Raw genomic sequence first — 18,306 nt, forward strand, 5'->3', positions numbered from 1 at the left:
ACAGCAAGGCAGGAATCCCGTGACTTTCGTTTTTTAAAGGTCGTTTTTACAACTGAACCCTGAATACTAAAGGAAGTCGTCGCCTCGTTCAGTCGCACTGACCGCCGGTATGAGCGAACGGCTCTGGCACCGCCCTCCCGCCCGGAACGGGCTCCCCTTGCAGGAAGGGCAGGTGGCAGGATCTGGAACCCGCCGCGGACCCCACCGCTGAGTCCCCGCGAGGGGCACACTCGCATACAAATGTCACTTGCTTTTAAAAGCGCAGCCCGGGTAGGGCCGAGCAGCGCCAGTTATGAACAAGCACTTCGCTGTAGCACCGCTGCTTGGCCGGCGGCGCCAGGCGGGCACCGCCGGGTCAAAGGCAGTGCAGACACGCGCGGAAGAACCAGCCGGACACGATCTGGGTGATACAACTTTATTTACTGCCGCTCCCGGCCGCCGGTCGCCGCACGGGCCCTGCAAAACACCGAGAGGAAAAGGGGAGGTTATTGATGCGGTACACCCCGGCCGCCCCGCAGGGTGGGCGCAGCCGGGGCGCTCAGCAGTAGTTTTGCTTCATGCATGTCAGCAGTCTAACACGTGTCAAGAGACATCACCGCGGCCCGGCCTCTCCACCCATCCACCCGCTCCTCTCCCACCAAACCGCTCACCTCACCGACCAAGCCGAAAGAAAGACCCAGAATTCGCCGCGCTGTCTTTTATAGAGGGGTTAGCCCTGCCCTCTTCGTCTCGCCCAATAGAATTGGAATCCAGGGGCACGTGCTGATTTGGGTGCAGTTGCGCGTGAGGGCGGTGGGCGGTGCCGCGTGAGGGCGGTGGGCGGTGCCGCGTGAGGGCGGTGGGCGGTGCCGCGTGAGGGCGGTGGGCGGTGCCGCGTGAGGGCGGTGGGCGGTGCCGCGTGAGGGCGGTGGGCGGTGCCGCGTGAGGGCGGTGGGCGGTGCCGCGTGAGGGCGGTGGGCGGTGCCGCGTGAGGGCGGTGGGCGGGGCGCTGCAGGGAGGTCAAGCTGAGGGTCTGAGGGAGCTTGGTTGCTCCTTGTCGCCCCCCCAGCTGTGTGAGGCAGCTTTTCTACTTTTCAGGAACAGTAGTACTCTTTCTAGTTTGCTCTAGTGCTTTCCTGCTGTGAAAAAACAGGGCTCAGTATTAAAAATAAAAAAGCGTGGGCCCCGGTCAGATCTGCCCTGATAAAGCAGGTGCCGAGGTGGTTCCTGAGGGGAGCAGCTGGGAGCTGAGGGTGCTCACCAACACTCGCCTCTCCTCCTACCTCACAACAGTTTTATTTTTTTTTTAATCTCGTGGAAGACACTCTTGTGAAATAATTCCAGTTTGGATCTGGCACACCACAGTGTTTATACAGCAACGGATAAATTCCTCCTGTTATGTAGCAGAGTGCTGCTGCCACAGCACACACTGTGTTTAGGTGTTTGCTTATTCTCACATGGCACAAATTCTTAAAAGTCAAGGCCACCATAAAGGAACACATAAGAGAACTGGAATCACAGTTTGGTTTGTAGCTCCAGCATATTTTTATGTATTCAGATTTAGAGGCACTGGGTGGGATTGTTGGGGTGTCCTGTGCAGGCTGAGCTCGATGATCCTCGGCCTCTTCCAGGTCAGGATGTCCTGTGATTCTGGGTGATTATTACATCTGGCACCATCAAAGGCACACTCACTGTGGGAGCTGGTGTGTGCATATGGCATGCCCAGAACTCCATGTGCCCTGCAGCTCCATTAGTGATATCACTGTTAAAAAGCAAACAATATGTACAAGGACAAAGTGGCTTTGTTATATAAAGAGGTGGCTGAACACTGGGCCTTTGCCAGGCACTCTAAATTTACTCTCTTCTGTTTAAAGCCTCTTCCATTTGGCTCAATACATTTTGTGTTTATTTTTATCTGTTCAGAGAAGCCTGGACCTGTTTTTTTGGTTCAAAGGGGCGTGTTGGGGCTTTTTTTGCGTTTATTTAAGGACTTGCAAGGCACAGGGTTAACAGCGAGTTTGTCAAAGGCAAGAGTTATGCCAAATACATTTGGCATGATCTGTTCTGAAAGTACAAGATCAGTAGGAAAACAAGAATCACAGAGTCATCAAGTTTGGAAGAGACCTTTAAGATCATCAAGTCCAACCATCCACCCAGCACTGCCACTGTAGCCTCAAAACCATTAAATATCACTCAGTGCCAGATCCAGATGCCTCAAACACCTCCAGGTATGGTGACTCCACCACCTCCCTTGGGCAGCCCCTTCCAACGCCTGCCCACCCAATTATTCCGGGCAGGGTGGTGCCGGGGGAGGGAAGCGACTGACTGGTGCTGCCTGAATTTAGGTATTTTTAAAATAAAAACAAAACAGCAGTAGTCAGCTGCCACGGCACCCCGCGGTTCCCCATGGGGCTGCCAGCCGAGCCCCGGAGCGGGCGGCGGGTCGGTCGGGGCTCACGCGAACGGGGAGGCTCCGGCAGCAGCGCGAAGCCGCGGAGCATCTCTGGCAGCTCCCGGGCCCCCACCCAGCGGCTGCCCCGGCGGTCCCTGAGCGCAGTCCCCGGAGCGGCCCGTCCGCCCGCGGGTGACGTGCGTGTCCCGGCCGGGCGGTGCCTGAGCCCGCCCCGCCCGCCGCGGGGAGCGCCGGACGCGCCGCTCCGGAGGCAGCGCCGTGCGGGGGGTGCGGCCCCGCGGTGCAGCCATGGAGCCGCTCCGCCGCCTCCTCCTCAGCCTGGCCGCGCTGCTGCTGCTGCTCCCGCCGAGACTCGCGGTAAGCCCGGGCCCGCTGGGCCGGGGAAGGGCAGGGGCAGTCGGGGCACGGGGAAGGCCGCGGGAGGGGAGCTGCGGGGACTCCCGCCGGGGTAAGCCAAGGTTTGCTGGCGTAAGGCTGGGTGCCCGCAGAGCCAACACACCTCCTTGTCCGCTGTCGCTAATGCCCTGTGCCCCTGAGTATGCAGGCGAGGGGCTGCAGCCCCACAGCCTGACCCAGCCCAACAGCCGTGTACCTGCAGCTGTGCCCCACCTGGCATGTAACCTGGACGTGTATATCATAATCCTAGCAATATAAAACTACAGTTAATTTCCCACGATGCAGTTGTAAAAAGTAGCACAGAGAAACTTTTGAAACAGTAGCACAAAGAAACTTTTGTAAACTGAAACTATGTAGATGGGTCAGGAACCAATGAGACATGCTAGAAGGTCTGCTCTGTCCCTTAATGAGTGAGGGGGTTTGTTTTTTTTCTGGAAAAAAACCCACACATTGTATATGTATTGATAACCAAATACACGTGACTGGCTGCATACCCCCTTTACTGTCTTGGCATTTTGGTCATTCTGTTTCCAGAGCAAATGCAGCAACGTGCATTAATGTACATGTGGTTAGTTGGTATCCAAACCCACAGTTTTAAATTCAAAGGTGAAAGACACAGTGCACGAGTCACGGCCCTACAAAACCTCTTAAAAAATAACCAGGTTGGCTATAAGGTATTGCAATAGGTGGAGCAATAAAATCACATGGAATGGGGAAACTGGTACAAAGCAGATGGAATCCTGCGCAGATTATTTTTACAGAGGTAATAATTTTAAACAGTGTACTTTACAGTGGATGCTGTCTGCTGTGCGTGTACTGAGATGGATAGCTAACTTCAGAAATTCACTTCTGAAAGGTGCCCTTGTTAGCAGGTTCTCCAGATCAGGAGACAATGAAAAGGCCATCTGGCATTCGCTGTTTCCATTATAGTCAAGTGTAGCACAAGAAAGCTTTAGGTTATGTTCTTTGATGGATTGTTCATTGTTACCTGAAAAAGCTGCTGTAATATATGGGGTTCTAGTTCAGGTTAAGCAAAGCTGAAGGCTTTGTTTTTCACCTGGGATATAATATTTGCTCCACTCCCCTTCTTTAGAAGTAAAGTAAACACATTAGTAGTTAAGCTGGTAACATACCAACTCTTGTTACTTCATTAGGAAACTGGAAAAAATTAAATGCAGATTGTCAACAAAAATTACTTTACAATCTTTATTGTAGACTGCTAATGTGTTTGTCTTAGACTGGACTGTAAGGCTGGATTGACGTCTTTTCATGGTCCTCACAGGTTTGGGTTTCAGATTTTGCAAGGAAAATGCTGATTTGAAACTCACTGAGTTTTAGAAGCAGTCCTGATTAAGAAATATTTTGAAATACCTAAAATATTTTTACATCAACAGATTATTACTAAATTTTGTATAATTTTACTTGCATAGTCACAAGAAACCAAACTCATGCCCTGGCAAAATTCAGCCCATTTTTTCTCTAGATTTCATTCTTCCCTCTTCCCTGCCCTACCATCTCACCTGAGATCAGTGTCTGAGTTCTTAATTTGTTTGTTTTCTTGGCTCTTACTGTGGTCTTTTTGCTCTGCCAGCTGTAGAATCCTCACCATGACTTCCAAGTTGAAATCTGTTCTGTACTTCAGTCACTTTTCAGAACTAGTTTTCATTTCTGTGAGCTTACTACCAGTCATCTTACCTGTGAATAACCCATTTAACTGTGGAGGCTTATTTTAAACTATTCATGTTTTATGATTTGAATAATAAACTCCCATGAGAAAGACTGGCATACAATTTTGGTGTTGAGGTAATGTGAAAACACTAGGTTGCCTAAAGGTTTTGCAGATTGTTTTTTCTGTAGATTTCTTCTAAGAGTAGTGGTGGTGATCTGCTGTTCCATAACTTCTTTGGCTGATAAATGTACTCTTTGTTACCTAATATCCCACCTCTAATATTGTTTTTTTAGTTTGTATAAGTTCATACAAGGTCTTCTTTTCCTGACTGTTCTTTACAGACAGGAAAATGCTGTTTCTTGCTATTTGGGTGACACAGTTTGCACCTCTTGGAACTGCCCTCCAGTGCATGGGTGCATATTAAAAAGGGTGAAATCTCAGATAGAGTAATGAGAAATGCAGTAGAGCTGTCAGTAAATTACAGTTGCTATCATTATTACACAGTAATGATGTACAGCTCTCTTTAGAGTGAAAAATCCCTTGGCTTTATGAGCCCTGGGATGTTTCAAACTGTGTTTGTTTCTCTTTTAATGTGGAGTCAGTGCAACTGAAAAATACCAACCTCCCTGGGATTAAAGTGGCATTTAGAACATGGGTCTGTCCCCTCCTGCAGCCGGTGGGACGAGTTTCAGTGCTGGGTTACACTGTATAGGCAGCACCTGACATGGAAAAACCCAGGCCTCAGCCAGGTGCTGTTTCTTCTGGTGTGTTCCTTATCTCAGTGTTTGGCCAGGGAACTGATAGGTGTGAAAACCCATGTGAGACAGCAGAAGGTTTACAGAGGACATGTTCAAGCACTGAGTTTATTAACACGTGTTTTATTAGAGTTGTGGATCTTCTTGGTTGCTCAAAAAAAATAGTATAGTTTGGTTTAGAGTGTTTTTTGGTAGGGGAGGGAAATGTAAATTTGTCTTGCACACCTAAATTATCATGGACAACTCTGTCCTGGAGTATAAATTCATGTGTTTATAACTCTGCTGTCATTTGGGTTGTTGGGTTGTTGGTGATCTTGTGGCTATTGAAATACACTTGGGTTTTACACAGAGAATCAAATGTGAAAGCGCAACTGGAAGTTCCTGGTGGAGAGACCACTCCAAGGTGAGTCCAGGAAGAGAACAAGTGGAGCTGACTTCCTGTACTGTTCAGTTTTCCATTGCAGGATGAATGGGTGTGTGAATGAGAACTCACTGAACTGGGTTAGAGCGTGATGAGAAATGGCTAACAAAGACATGTTAGAATTCACTTTAAGATTAAAAAATCTGAAGATTTGATTTCACTTTCTAGAAAAGATAAAACATATTTTTTGTCAACTCTCATATCTTAATGTCATTATTAGTTCTACTGGAAAACACCCCCCCAGTAGTTTACTGATTTTTACAAAGACTTTCTTCATGGCCTGGTTTTATCATGCACAGGGAGTTTTAGCCTGTAGCCTGGCAGTGTAATGAGATAGCTGTCAAAACCAGGGTAATGATTCATAGGCTTTCTGTAATGAATTTGCCAAGTGCTTGCAGTGTGTGCTAATGTCTAAAAATATTTTGTTTTGCATCCTTATTGGTTTACCAGCTGTGGTTCCAGTAGCATAAATATGATGATATAGGCCTTTTGTTATCGTGAGGATAGTGTCTGGTGCTGTCAATGCTGAAGTTAGTTTTTAATGGTTTTTGAGTAAAATGCAAATGTATGGCCTGAAGTAGATGAGGCTAAGTACTGAGTGAGGAATATCAGGGTTTTTTTTTCTTGAGTGATAATTTGTATGTTGTCAACATTTTGGTTGGGCAAGCCAGGCATTATCAAAGAAATTAGAGGGCCATTATAGTTAGCAAACCATCCTTTATCATCCATCAGCCAAACACATTAAGTTTGGTGCATATGTATTCATACTTGAGACTCAGAAAAGAGAAAATTATTCCCCTGCTAAGACACGGCACTGGTTTGTTTACTCATGAGCACACAATGATTTCTATGAAATCAATAACAGTTCTTGAAATCAGCACACACCATCGCCATCCAGGGTCACTGGGAAGTGTTTTCCTGTTCTTTATTCATACTTGAAGAACCTCTTGTGGTATCACCCCCACAGCAAAACGTATTTGCAGAGCTGTAACCTCAAGGAACTCAGTGATCTGGTTTTCGATCTGCTTTTTTCACTGACTTCAGTGGGATTTGTGCCTATATGGTGACCTTCATTTCAAGAATGGTGTTTATAAGCAGATGAATTAATGGACTGCTATGGGGATCTGTTTTCTTCTAACACAATAAAACAAACAAAGGCGTTGCTTGCCTAACCCTTAGAAATATTTGAGCTGTTGGGGTGAAAGGAGATGCTACTGTCTTTGACACTGAACTGCACCACATACACACACCAAAACTTGTTTTACAGCTTTCACTGACCTTTGCTTGACTGCCAGGTCCTTCAGAATTGTTTTGAGTAATTTTGTTACTTGGATTTATATAACATTTTATCTAAAGATATGGTAGATCTAGACTGAGGGGAAGGTTCTTATGGGATATTTAACTTGTATACATAAAGTTAATTTATTTTTCTATTAGTTAGCATATTTCTATTCAAGCTTAAAAATGTTGGTTTTGGTTTAGTCACAAATTTTAAGCTGTTATGGATTATTAGCAGTCAGCTTTAAAACTTATGTCAAATTTGATATAAGAGCTTGAAAATTTGTCTTTTGAATTAAATTATTAGAATTAATTCTAAAGCAGTCCCCAAGTAATTTCAAAATACTGTAAATTGTTAACCTTATATTGCTGTTGATGTGGAGGATTGTTATGAGTACAGACTGTCAAGGCAGTAGAAGCTCTTTCTGAATTCCAAAGAGGGTATCTGTTAAAACAGATGTTGCAGTTTCAGATGAAATGAAAGAAGAACCAAACCAGGTTTTCCTTGTGTCTCATTTTCTTTATTAACTAAATTAAGTTCTTTTTGCTTAGTTGCCTCATGTTCTGACATATTTTTCTTGGAGTCAGTTGTATCTTCCTAGAAATAAAATTGCAATATGAAAAGTGTCTTAAGAATTTGCATGGCATCACAACAGTTGGGACCTCACCCTTGCAGGGAGGGAGGACAGGATCTGCGTTACCAGTTGTTATACAGTCTGTCTCAGGACTGAGATTACAATGTCTTTTTGTGGTGGAGAAAGCTCTTACATGCTTCACAGAAAAATGAAAACATTTGGGTATTTTTAATATTATTTTTGTACTTTTTCATTGCAGTGGTAATCCCAGGCCTTAATTAATCCATGAATCAATTAATTACAAAGCTTTGTGTCCAAAATAAAATCTATTCAATATTTGCAACTTAGATACTTCAGTCTCTAGCAACTGATAAAAGTAATGAATAAAATCAAGATAAAGTATTTTTAATTTCTCAGTCTCGGTGAAACACAAATAATTATTTAAATAATCTGTTCCATTTTATATCTATTGCTTGATACAATTTGAAAGAATAAAACCTTGTTTCCATACTATTATACTAACTCGTAGCCCTCTACAAGTGACTACCATAGATATTGAACAAAATAAATGAGTAATACTGCATAGCAAAATCTACAGAGTCATTGGGGATTTTTTAAATTTAGGTCAAATGCTTCACCAGGGTCAGTGTCCTATTGAGCTGGGTAATGTCAACTGCATGATATCATGTGCTCTGAAAACTAGGAGTGAATGGAAGATTTTTAATAATGGCATTTTATGTATTTCATCTGTGCTCAAACACAAATTTAGAAGGAAGGGAAGAACTAATGAAATCTGCCCTATATTCTGTCTTTCCCAAAGGAGATGTTATCTTCAACACACAGGGTTGCAGTGACCACATCAATGTGCTTTTGATGGTTGAATATAAGAAGGCCTTTCAGAAGCAGTGAAATTTAAACATAGACTTTGGGGGGAGGTGAGGGAAAACATCAGAAAATCTGTGTTTTTTACAGGAAAACGATGCATGCATGTGGCAGGATCTCCTTGTCAGAGGAATCCCAGTGCCTCCGTGCTGGTTTCAGTCCCAGTGAAACTCCTTGGACAGGGAGCAGGGCAGGTGGGTTCCCCGGCTAGAGAGACCTAGTGGCTCTTTCAGGGCACTGTTCCCGTGGTGCCTGTGAATGCCATGAGTCCTTCCTATCCCAGGGAAGTTCACATCTTCCTCTTGACCAAGTCGGGCACCATGGGATGGTAGCTGGAACTGGTGCTTTTCCCCTCCCGCACCAAGGATCCTTCACTGAAAAGATTAGAAAAAGCTGTTGTGATTTCATGATCTTGGTCATATCTGAGAACTATCTAGAACTGTCTAGGCAACAGTCAGGTGTTCATTTGGTTTCCCACTGAAACTTGCATGAACGTTTCTTCAGCTATGGTTTTCTTTCTCTGTTGTTGAGCTTGTGACTGGAGGGAAATACAGAAATGTTTTCCTACTCTGAGTGCAGTGTGCAGAGGAATCCTTTGCATGTTTGTACTTTCTGTTTGGTCCCAAGTCCTAGGAACCTGCTGAAATGCCAATAATCTGGAAGACAACACTGGTTACTGATGTTTTGATCAGAGTTTCAGAGCTCACATTTAATTCCTCAATTTCTGTATTCTTGGTGCCACAACAAATAGACGTTCAAGTGTTAACTGTTCTATACACTGTGTATTCCTGATATATGATACCTGACCATACTCATGATGGTTATTTTTTTATAGGCAAAGTTTTAGTGAAAATGTTACATGCATTTATTTCTTAATCAAAGACAGGAAGAGAACATGGTTTATGAAGAATATACTGATTCTGTAAGATAAGAAGATAAAAGATAAGGCTTGTACAGAGAATAAGAGATAGAAAAACAATCTTAAGTCTGTATGCACAGAAGATGTGTTGGATTTGCTGTATGTTGTATTTATTTGCAACTAACCTTCAACACTAGTCATTACATTCTGGGTGTCAAATTCCCACCTGCAATTTAAAGGAACTTGAATAGTTTTAATTTCCTGTCTTTAACAGTTGTATTTTCTTGCTCAACTTACTCTGTTTCACTCTAGGTGCAGTTTCACTGTGTTCACTAAACTGAGCCTCACAATCAGATGGTTTTCAGCCCTGCAGGGTTGTAATAGTGGAGGGTGGGTTGTGTCTTCCCCTTCTGGTTGCAGGGAATCTGGCTTGTTAAATGCTGATTTAAGGACTGGACTAATGAAGATAAATCAACTACACCATCCTAAGGTGTTTGTGGAATTTGTGTACAAAAGACCTAAAGGACAAAATTTTCATTAATTATTTTGATACAGTGGCTACAATAGTTTAACAAAAGTAATAATACAAATGACTGAGTTCTCATAACTTTACAACAGAGCCCCTGTTTGCTCTTATACCCAATCAGGTTGTTAGGCTTGAAACTAAACTGTGAGCTCAGTGCTGATCAGTAACATCTTGAGCTGCAGTTTCATAGGGCAGCGTGAGAGGAACTATTATACACTATCCCTGTTTGAACAAGCACTGCAAAGTTTAACCCCAGATGTAAATATTTTATTTAAGTGCAGATGGCTGTGCAGCCTGCATAATTTAACAATCAGGTAATGAATATTATATTTATGTGTTAAGATACTGCTCCCATTTTTTTCATGGCCTTCCAGCAATTATTTCTGATCTATGGTTTGTGTACTGTTGACTTGCACTTTCATTTTTTCTGCACTGTGTTTTACAATTGTCTGCTCCAGCTGATTATGGTTGGAAAGAAGCATGTACAATATTTATAGGTGCAACCTGAGTGTTGGCTAGTTACTACTGTGTTACATTATCCTTTTACCTCTGTGCTTTGCCTGAAAGTATAATGCTTTAGTTGGATTCCACTAAAATATAGTTGTTCAAAGAAAGTTATTCCTTGTATTTTAATTTGGCAATTAAGTATTTTGCTTTGCAGTAATTCTAACATGACCAGTAATTGGCTTCTACCATAAGTAATTGAAGACATAATTAATTATGTAAAATGAATACATTTTCATTCTGTGGTAGGTTAAGAACTATATTTAGCTGTGAAACTATGAAATGTGGCAGGTGTCACGCAGATGAGCAATGCAGATACAGCCTGCAAATAAAAAGTTACTTGAGCGAAAACTTGAGCCCTTGGAAATGGAAATGGGTCAGTCTTGGGATGTGTGGGATCATCTTTAGGCAGGAAGAGCAGACATTAAATTAACATGCTTTTTCTGCTTTGTGTGATGGAACACCTTGGACTGAACCTCAGTTCCCACAATAACTGTGTAGTTCTGAGTCCTCCGTGTTTGTGTGATGCCCTTTTAATAAAATTCCTTGTTCTGCAATGGCCAGGTTCAAAAGCTGCTTGGGCTGGAGGAAGAACAGTGGTACCAAACTGCTCCCCAGGGGCAGAATGAATTGGAATGAGACATGAAGGAGGTTTGAACCCTGCAGCCAGCTGCTTTCCTAGAGGTGTCTGTGGATGTGCTCATACTTATGGGTCATATTCCCTAAACAGTGTTATTTACTCTGTACTGCAGAAAGACAATACTGGGAGACATGAGGTAAAAAAAAACAGAATTAAGAGTTAACACAATTAACAGTATGGATCTTCTCCAGCCTTTAAGATGCATCTATCCTAAATATTTTGCCCTTGCTCAGAAGCAGCTGACAATGCTTGCAGCTCCATCTGTCTCAGCCAAAGTAGAGTATTGGTCATTGTTCAGTTATATTTATCCAGGCTCCACCCAGCTGATGTCTCTTCATTTCTAGAGGACTGAACCTGGCAGAGTATATTCTGTGTACCTGGGATGAGAATGGGTTTGACATTGACATGTGGGTTCTCTGAACTACTCTGAACTTCCTTACTCTTCATAATTTACTGAATGGTCTTTTTGTCAGTCCTCTCCTAGGTCAGCCCTGTCTCTGGTTTCTCCTAACTTTTGTGCAAGAAGACTTTAATATCAAATTGAAAATAGAGGCAGAGTTAAAGCTTTTCCCAGTCTGTTTCTAGAGGAATTTAGCACAGCAAGATCCACAGTGTTAACAGCAAACTAAACCAAACCAAAAATCACTGAATTCAAAGGGGCAAGAAAATTGTTCAGTCTGTACATTTAAAAGAAGAGATGTACTGTCAGACAGTTACGAGTAAACTCTGTAGTAAATAATCATATTAATCATATGGGTTTTTCTTTTCCAGAACACCAGTTCAGTAACTGTGCCAGAAACACTGTTGTTTGTTTCAACCCTGGATGGAAGTTTGCATGCTGTCAGCAAGAGGACAGGAGCAATCAAGTGGACTTTAAAAGAAGGTGAGCAGGAGATGTGTGATGCCCTCTACTCAATAGCAGAAATAACAATCAAATTAATTGGCCATTCCAACTGTTGTAGGATCTGGTAAATACTTTATTTTCTCTTTCAATTTTACTCTTGTTCCAGAATTAAGCTACAGTGTTTCTAGAGTCATGTTCATCTTCATAATTTCACTCTTAGCTATTTTCCAGGTTTATGTGAGTTATTTTTAGGTTTGTGGCAGTTTTGTTTACTGTTTGTTTGGTTGGTTTTTTTTTCCCCTGGATGTTTAAGCTGTAGTAGTATAATTGGTAAGTATCATGTTTTATGGGAATGAGTGCAATATAAGCAAACATAGAACAGAATAGATGTGTCAGCTTGTGGAACTGATGGCAAAGGGATTGCAGGATTCTGTCTCTGGAATACCCTACATTCAGTGGTGCAGTGCATATCGTGCAAACCTTGAGGATTTTTCTGTAACAGATGTTTAGGAACAGCACAGTTTTTTAAATAAAAGAACTGCACTTGTGTAAAGGAATTTAACATTGTTCAGTGACTGGAAGTAGTTTTGTAATTTTAATTACTGAGCAGAGCTAGCTCTGTCTTGATGAAAAAATTAGTATTTGGTGCAAATTTTGTTTAGTGGGACTCTGATTGTATGGCAGAGATGATAGTAGCACCTTTACTTCTAGAAATAAATTAAAGGGTCAAATGGAAGGAGTCAGTGACTGCATCATTCCGTCCTCTGTCAGTTTAGTAGGTGAGCTGAAGTGGTGGGATATGGATTGTGCATATCTGGTGTCTGCATTACCAACCAGTTGTTCTTCTTTGTGAAGCCATTAGTATTTGAAAGCAGATCTATCAGACAAAAAGTTAACTTTTTAAATGGGCAAAGAAGGCTTTTGTAGATCTTCTTAGAGTAGAAAGGGCTAAGCCAAGTATTTTCATGAAGGATCTTGGTTTTCTCCCATCTCCTGTTTAAATTTAGACCTCTCCTTTTCCTGAACAGCCCTGCCTAAAAGCAAGTTGTCAGCTTCCTCATTTAGTGCTGCTGTAGGCTAAGAAAAACTCATTGGTCTCTGTTATTCCACTGACACAAACATACCCTGCCTAGTCCTCGTCTACAAGGGTATCACAACTGGCATTGCTTTGCAGCCACACTTAGTAAGTGACAAGAGGTTTTTTTGAAGATGAAATGAACACACTTTGGTAATGAAAAGGATCTTGATCAGTGTGTTGCTCAATGAACTTCCCTTGTTTAAAAAAAAATTTGTTGCAAAACTCTTGTTGGTTCTGTAGAACTGCCAGACTGGATAATCTAGTTTTATGGGACTTCTTGTTTTCTCTCTGCTGCTAACTTCTGCATCTTATGTACATGAGTTGTTCTCACTCGATTTTTACAAAGCACTTACTGCTCCTTAGTTTATTTCTATGCAATAGGGCAACACACAAGGGTCAAAGAAAGAAAAATTAGTGGTAGGTATCAGTGTTCCAAGATGCCTCCTGAGTTAACTGAGTTAAGTGGACATGGAACAAGGGCCTGTACATATAATTTGGTGAATTAATTTGTAATGGGAGGGAGTTGATTTATTTTTGCAAATCTGTATTTGCTGGTGGTTACCCTGTGGGTAGGAGGCCCAACAGACCAGACAGTGCTGGAAACAAATGAAAGCCCACCCAGCTTTCTGTGCTGAATCCCTAGAGAGACCTAATAGTGCAGAATTCATTATTAATATTAGTGTGTAAACACAGTGGCTGGGTACACTCTGTCTGTCAGCAACATGCTGGTGCTGTTACAGAGATTACCTGGTGGGAAGCTGCCTGACTGCAAGCGGTGCTCTTACAGGTGCCATTTTACCCTGATTACAGCAGATGAACCGTGTGTTCATCTCAGATGCTTTGAGAAGTTGTGGAGGTCACCTGAAGCACTGCAGTGGAACTCACCAGGAAGGGAACATTTTATTACTGCACTTGAGCAGCAAGGTATTTAACAAAGGGCAATTCAGGTACATTTTTTTTTCATTAGGGGAAAAAAAACCAAGGCCGTGTTCATTATCAGGCAGTGTTTAAACAAACATGAATATCTTGCCATATGTGGCTTGTTTTAATTTAGCACTGAAGCTTATCTTAGGTATGTAGAGTAAATGAGCCAATGATTATGACCACAATAACATGTTTGGGTTTCCTGCTTTCATGGAGTGCTGGCAAGAAAGGCAGTCAGAATACTTGTGCTGCCTATAAAGCAGGCAAAAAGTAGGTCAGTTGGGAATAGGACTTTCCACTGTCAGAAATAAGCTGTGTCCTTGCAGTTACATGTGATGAGACTGTGGACTTAACTTGTTGAGGATGCTTAAAATCTTAATTTCCTATTGGTTTTGATGGGTCCTGCTCTCTAGCAGCTCTCAGGATTTTTCAGTGAGCTGATGCTGCTAATTTTCTGGGCCTTGGAAAGCTGGCAAATGGTTGGAAAGTTTAGAGAAAAACCCATATTTCTCCTCCCCTGTAATTTCTGAGAGGCACCTTTGTGCTGTGACCTCACACAAACAGCTGGTGTTGAAGGCACCCGTTGGAAAGGCTGTGGCTCACATTTCACATCATCGGCTGAATGAGGCTCTTGGTGCCCTCCCTGATCAATACAAAGAGCTGTCAGCCCTGAGTGACAGTGGGACAGGCTCCCAAAGGCTCCCATGTTTTCTGCACTTGCCACTAGCAAGGTATTTAGTCAGCATCCTCAGTAAGGTTCCTTAGGATGAAACCTCTTCCCCAAAATTGATGGAAATTAAACAACTTCTGTCATTTCCTACAGATGTCTCTGAAAGGTCCAGAGGTGCAGCACTTTAGATTCGTGTTTACACGCAAGTGGGCAGAGAAAGAGGTGGTCATAAGAACCTATTGGCAAGGCAGAATCTGGAGAATGCTTTCCTCCTTGCTGTCAGGCTTTATTTCTGACAGTTCTGATTTCTGTGAGCTTTAAGAGTGTGATTTTAAGACTGTGCTGTTCCCTCACATCTTTGTAAAACTCATGTTGTATGTCACTGTTAATTCAAGAGCTCTGTTTATTGAACACAATATTGAATTTGAGATGCTAAGGCTGCAGTGTTTCAAGCTGTACTCTTGGGCAGGCTTTTGTTCCTCTGTTCTCTCTGTCCTGTTGTACTGTTCAAAGGGATGTCTTTTTTTTTTTCCATTCACCAGCTCCTTAAAAACTTTCCCTTAAGAACTGATTCAAAGTATTTTGCCAGAATAACATTTAATATATGCAGATTTGGATCCTCATTTAGAGCCAGTAGAAATTTTCCTATGATCTTCAGTTCAATAGCAGTCGAAAAATGATGGCCCACAATCAATTTAAGAGGTTTCGATTTCCAACACCTCACTCATAACCTGTAGACTTTAGAGGGCTCTTATGATAAGACAAAGGTATAAAGATTGTGTCTATTTATGGGATCCAATATACAGATTTTAAAGGGCAAATCTGAGGTCTGGAGGTCATGCTTTAGTAATAGTGGTTTTTCGCATGCAAGAAATAATATCTTTGTGCATAGATGTAAATTAATAAGGATTGTCAAAATAAAACAGTTGTAGAACAGTACTACAGTACTACAAATTTAATTCAGCAAATTCCAGAGCACAGTTTGTGTCTCTAGCCTTATTTGCTGTCCCTGCAGCAGCAGATGAGGATGACATGGGTTTAAATTGGCCCGTTAACCCAAATCCTGTGGTATGGCCCCAGGGCAGGAAACCGTTTTTTCCAGCTCATTCCAGTGGGGCAGTGACTTACTCACTGCTTCAGTCTCCCACTTCTCCTTTTCAGTATTGGCTCTAAGGGCACATTACAGTGATGACAACATGCAACTTTATCTTGTACATTAAAAATACTCAAGAGTTTGGTCAAAGGGCAAATTCTTCTTACAGTGTATTTGTGAAATATGGAGAAAAGTAAAATGCATTCTATTTAGAGTATGGGTACCATTTCATAAGGCTTTTTTTTCAAGTATGTATGCAAAGTGTGGGTCAGAACTATCTGAAACATATCATATACTTCTGCACACTTACAAATATATTCTGGCCATGATGCAACCAAAATTGGATTGGGACATCTGCCTGCTGCCCGGTCAAAACATTCATTTTGGGAAATGTAATAGCCCCAAATAATTTACCAAATTAGTGGTATTATGTTACATTATGTTAACTGGTTTCTAATAACTGCTGTACTTGTGAATAAACTCTTGGAGTTCTAGAATAAATCTTTATAACGTAGGATCAATCTCCTTTTAAATATTTTTTTCTTAACAAAGTTATTTTACAAATTTTTTGCTAACAGAGGCTGTTATCAGTTCAGAAAGCTGAAGGTGTGTGCTGAACTGTAGGTTTTTAATGGAGGAATCAGTAACATAATCTATCTTAGTGGAGGCTGCAGGAAAAAAAAAAAAAAATGGAAACCCATGGAAATGTCTTTAGAAAACTCAATCTTCTCTCCAGCACTGGAGATACTTCCAGGATGGTGTCCTGCTTCCTAACTCATCCCCACCATGCTCCGGAGTTGTTCTGACATGTGGTCTTTCTAGTCTTACAAGGTGGACAAAGCTCTCTGTAGGACCTTGCAAGAATTTGGCTTTTCCCTGCTACATGGAAGGAAAACTTGAGGGAGACTGAGATGTATTTTTCAGTTTTATCACATTTTCTGTCCAGCTTTCATTCCAGTATAGAATAGTTGTTGCTTTGTTCAGTGGTTGTCACCACTGCCGTTGGTATCGGAACGGATCAGGCCTGTTAGAGGGACTTACCCAATTGCAGGGAACTGCAGTCCAGGGAATTTTGAAAGTGGGTTGATGTGGTTCAGTCCCAGCATGTCAACACTTGAGTGGGAAGCAGCTGGAGAGGAGAGAAGGCCTCAGGGCTCTGATTTTTGCAATAACTATTTCTGTTTGACCCCTTGTAGAGCAAAAGATTATTTCAATCAGAAGAGGGCTCACTCTTTTACTGGTCTGTGTTCAAGCATTCTGTTGTTCAGGCAACAATCAATTAAACTTAAGATTCTCTTTTTATATCAGAGCATGTTCTTATTTCAAAGCAAACTTTGAAGTAGAGGTTGGAACCGGTCCCAAACCACACGAAAGTGAATGTGAAGACTTTACTGTTTGTCTTCAAAGGATCTCTGCAGAGCCACAACCTGGGTTCAAGATCATGAAGTGTTAAGAAAATTTATGTCACCTCAGTAACTAAAAATGTAGAGAAATGGCTTTCCACAGCCTGTCTTTCCAGGTGGATGGTGCTAGTAGTGACAGGAGAATTCCTTTCACTTTAGAAAATGAACTCCTCCATCCTTGTGAAGAGCCTTATGCATGGAAATGAATCAGAAATCCATAAATGCTTTCTAGCAATTCATACACAACACTTCAGCATGCAGGAAGCCATCAGAATAGTGTTTTGGTTCATGTGCCACTAAGTACTAAAAAAATTCCTGCTGCTTTGTCATAACTTCTTAATCTGTTCCATCTACCACTTTTTTATCTTTGCTCATAAATCGAATTTCAGTTACTAAGAAACCAAGTTAAAGCAGGATTTTTTTCACTTCTGAGGAAGTACATGATGTTGAAGACATAGTACTAAAGAGAAGTCCAAGGACTTTCATAACAATGATGCTTCTGTACACACTGAACAGTTTGGGATTTGCCATAAGACTCATTAATGTCATCTGATAGGCAGGAGTGCTTCAGAAAAACACTGAAAAACATTCATGAGACATTCATGAGACTTCTGGCATTGCTTATTAAAATGTAAGAGACATTTATTGATGACATTGGAAACTGCTTTAAGTGACATTTCCCAGCAGCTTTCAGAAATACAAGCTGGGGGATGAAAGCTCAATGCAAGTAATTATTGCACATAGATATATGTGTGTGTGTTCTTTCACTGTTGTGGTACTGTGTGGTCAATAAAACCTGCAAAAATTCTCAGATCCTTAAGATAACTCTAGCAGAGGGGAGCAGTTTATTTTGGTTGACAAAAATAGATTGTCCACTCTTAGAAAATTAAATAGAAACAAACTATTAGCCCAAAAATGCTTTGCTGTATTTCTACTCTCCACTGTATTTTCAGGACAGAGAGGGAGCTCTAGGGAAGCATTACTAACCAGATTCTCCTGCAAATGTCATGGACAAACCAGGATCAGTTGTTAGAAGACATAACCTATCTCTGAAATTTCCTGTAATTGTTCATGTTTTCCTGAGCGTTGTTTGATAAAACCCCTGAAATACTGAGGTGTTTGAGGCAATCCCTCTCTGTGTTGTCCTGCTGATGTGTCCTGTCAGTAACAGTGCATTTAGCAAAGTTGGAGATTTGAGTCAGATTGTAGTAGTTTTACACTGTAATTTCATGTAACTTCCCACCACTATTTGATTTAGAGAAGAAACAGTCCTTTCATTAAAATTAAAAGTTTCCAAAGATTATTCTGACAATAAACTATTTGTTTCAGTTAGTCTTACGTTTTGCCCAGGTTGACTAGAAAGTGATTTTATAGAAAATCTGCATTGTTGTACTTAA

The 18,306-nt window shown here is 41.9% G+C and overlaps 1 protein-coding gene and 2 non-coding genes across 6 annotated transcripts in view; 1 reads left to right on the plus strand and 2 right to left on the minus strand.

Annotated features, from left to right (window-relative positions):
• Positions 1-238: 238 nt before the first annotated feature.
• On the minus strand, positions 239-370 carry LOC148182689 (small nucleolar RNA SNORA50). The gene has a single exon (XR_015774363.1). It is a non-coding gene; the product is annotated as a small nucleolar RNA SNORA50 (small nucleolar RNA).
• A 166-nt stretch (positions 371-536) lies between these two features.
• On the minus strand, positions 537-599 carry LOC148182690 (small nucleolar RNA SNORD104). Its single transcript, XR_015774362.1, has one exon. It is a non-coding gene; the product is annotated as a small nucleolar RNA SNORD104 (small nucleolar RNA).
• A 2,018-nt stretch (positions 600-2,617) lies between these two features.
• ERN1 (endoplasmic reticulum to nucleus signaling 1) overlaps positions 2,618-18,306 on the plus strand; it is a 32,424-nt gene continuing 16,735 nt past the window's right edge. Inside the window, exons 1-3 of one of the 4 annotated variants that reach the window (XM_088065442.1) lie at positions 2,632-2,749; positions 8,459-8,562; positions 11,669-11,780. In XM_088065442.1, the coding sequence (XP_087921568.1) occupies positions 8,470-8,562; positions 11,669-11,780 (205 nt within the window). In that variant the 5' untranslated portion in view covers positions 2,632-2,749; positions 8,459-8,469. Of the gene's footprint in view, positions 2,750-5,561; positions 5,616-8,458; positions 8,563-11,668; positions 11,781-18,306 lie in introns of all 4 variants that reach the window. The other 3 variants (XM_014255903.2, XM_014255901.2, XM_005526678.3) reach the window with 3 other exon arrangements.

The sequence above is a fragment of the Pseudopodoces humilis genome, chromosome 21, assembly GCF_049639895.1.
Source record: "Pseudopodoces humilis isolate 2021_Gansu_Grassland_sample_001 chromosome 21, ASM4963989v1, whole genome shotgun sequence".
NCBI classification, from domain to species: Eukaryota; Metazoa; Chordata; class Aves; order Passeriformes; family Paridae; genus Pseudopodoces; species Pseudopodoces humilis.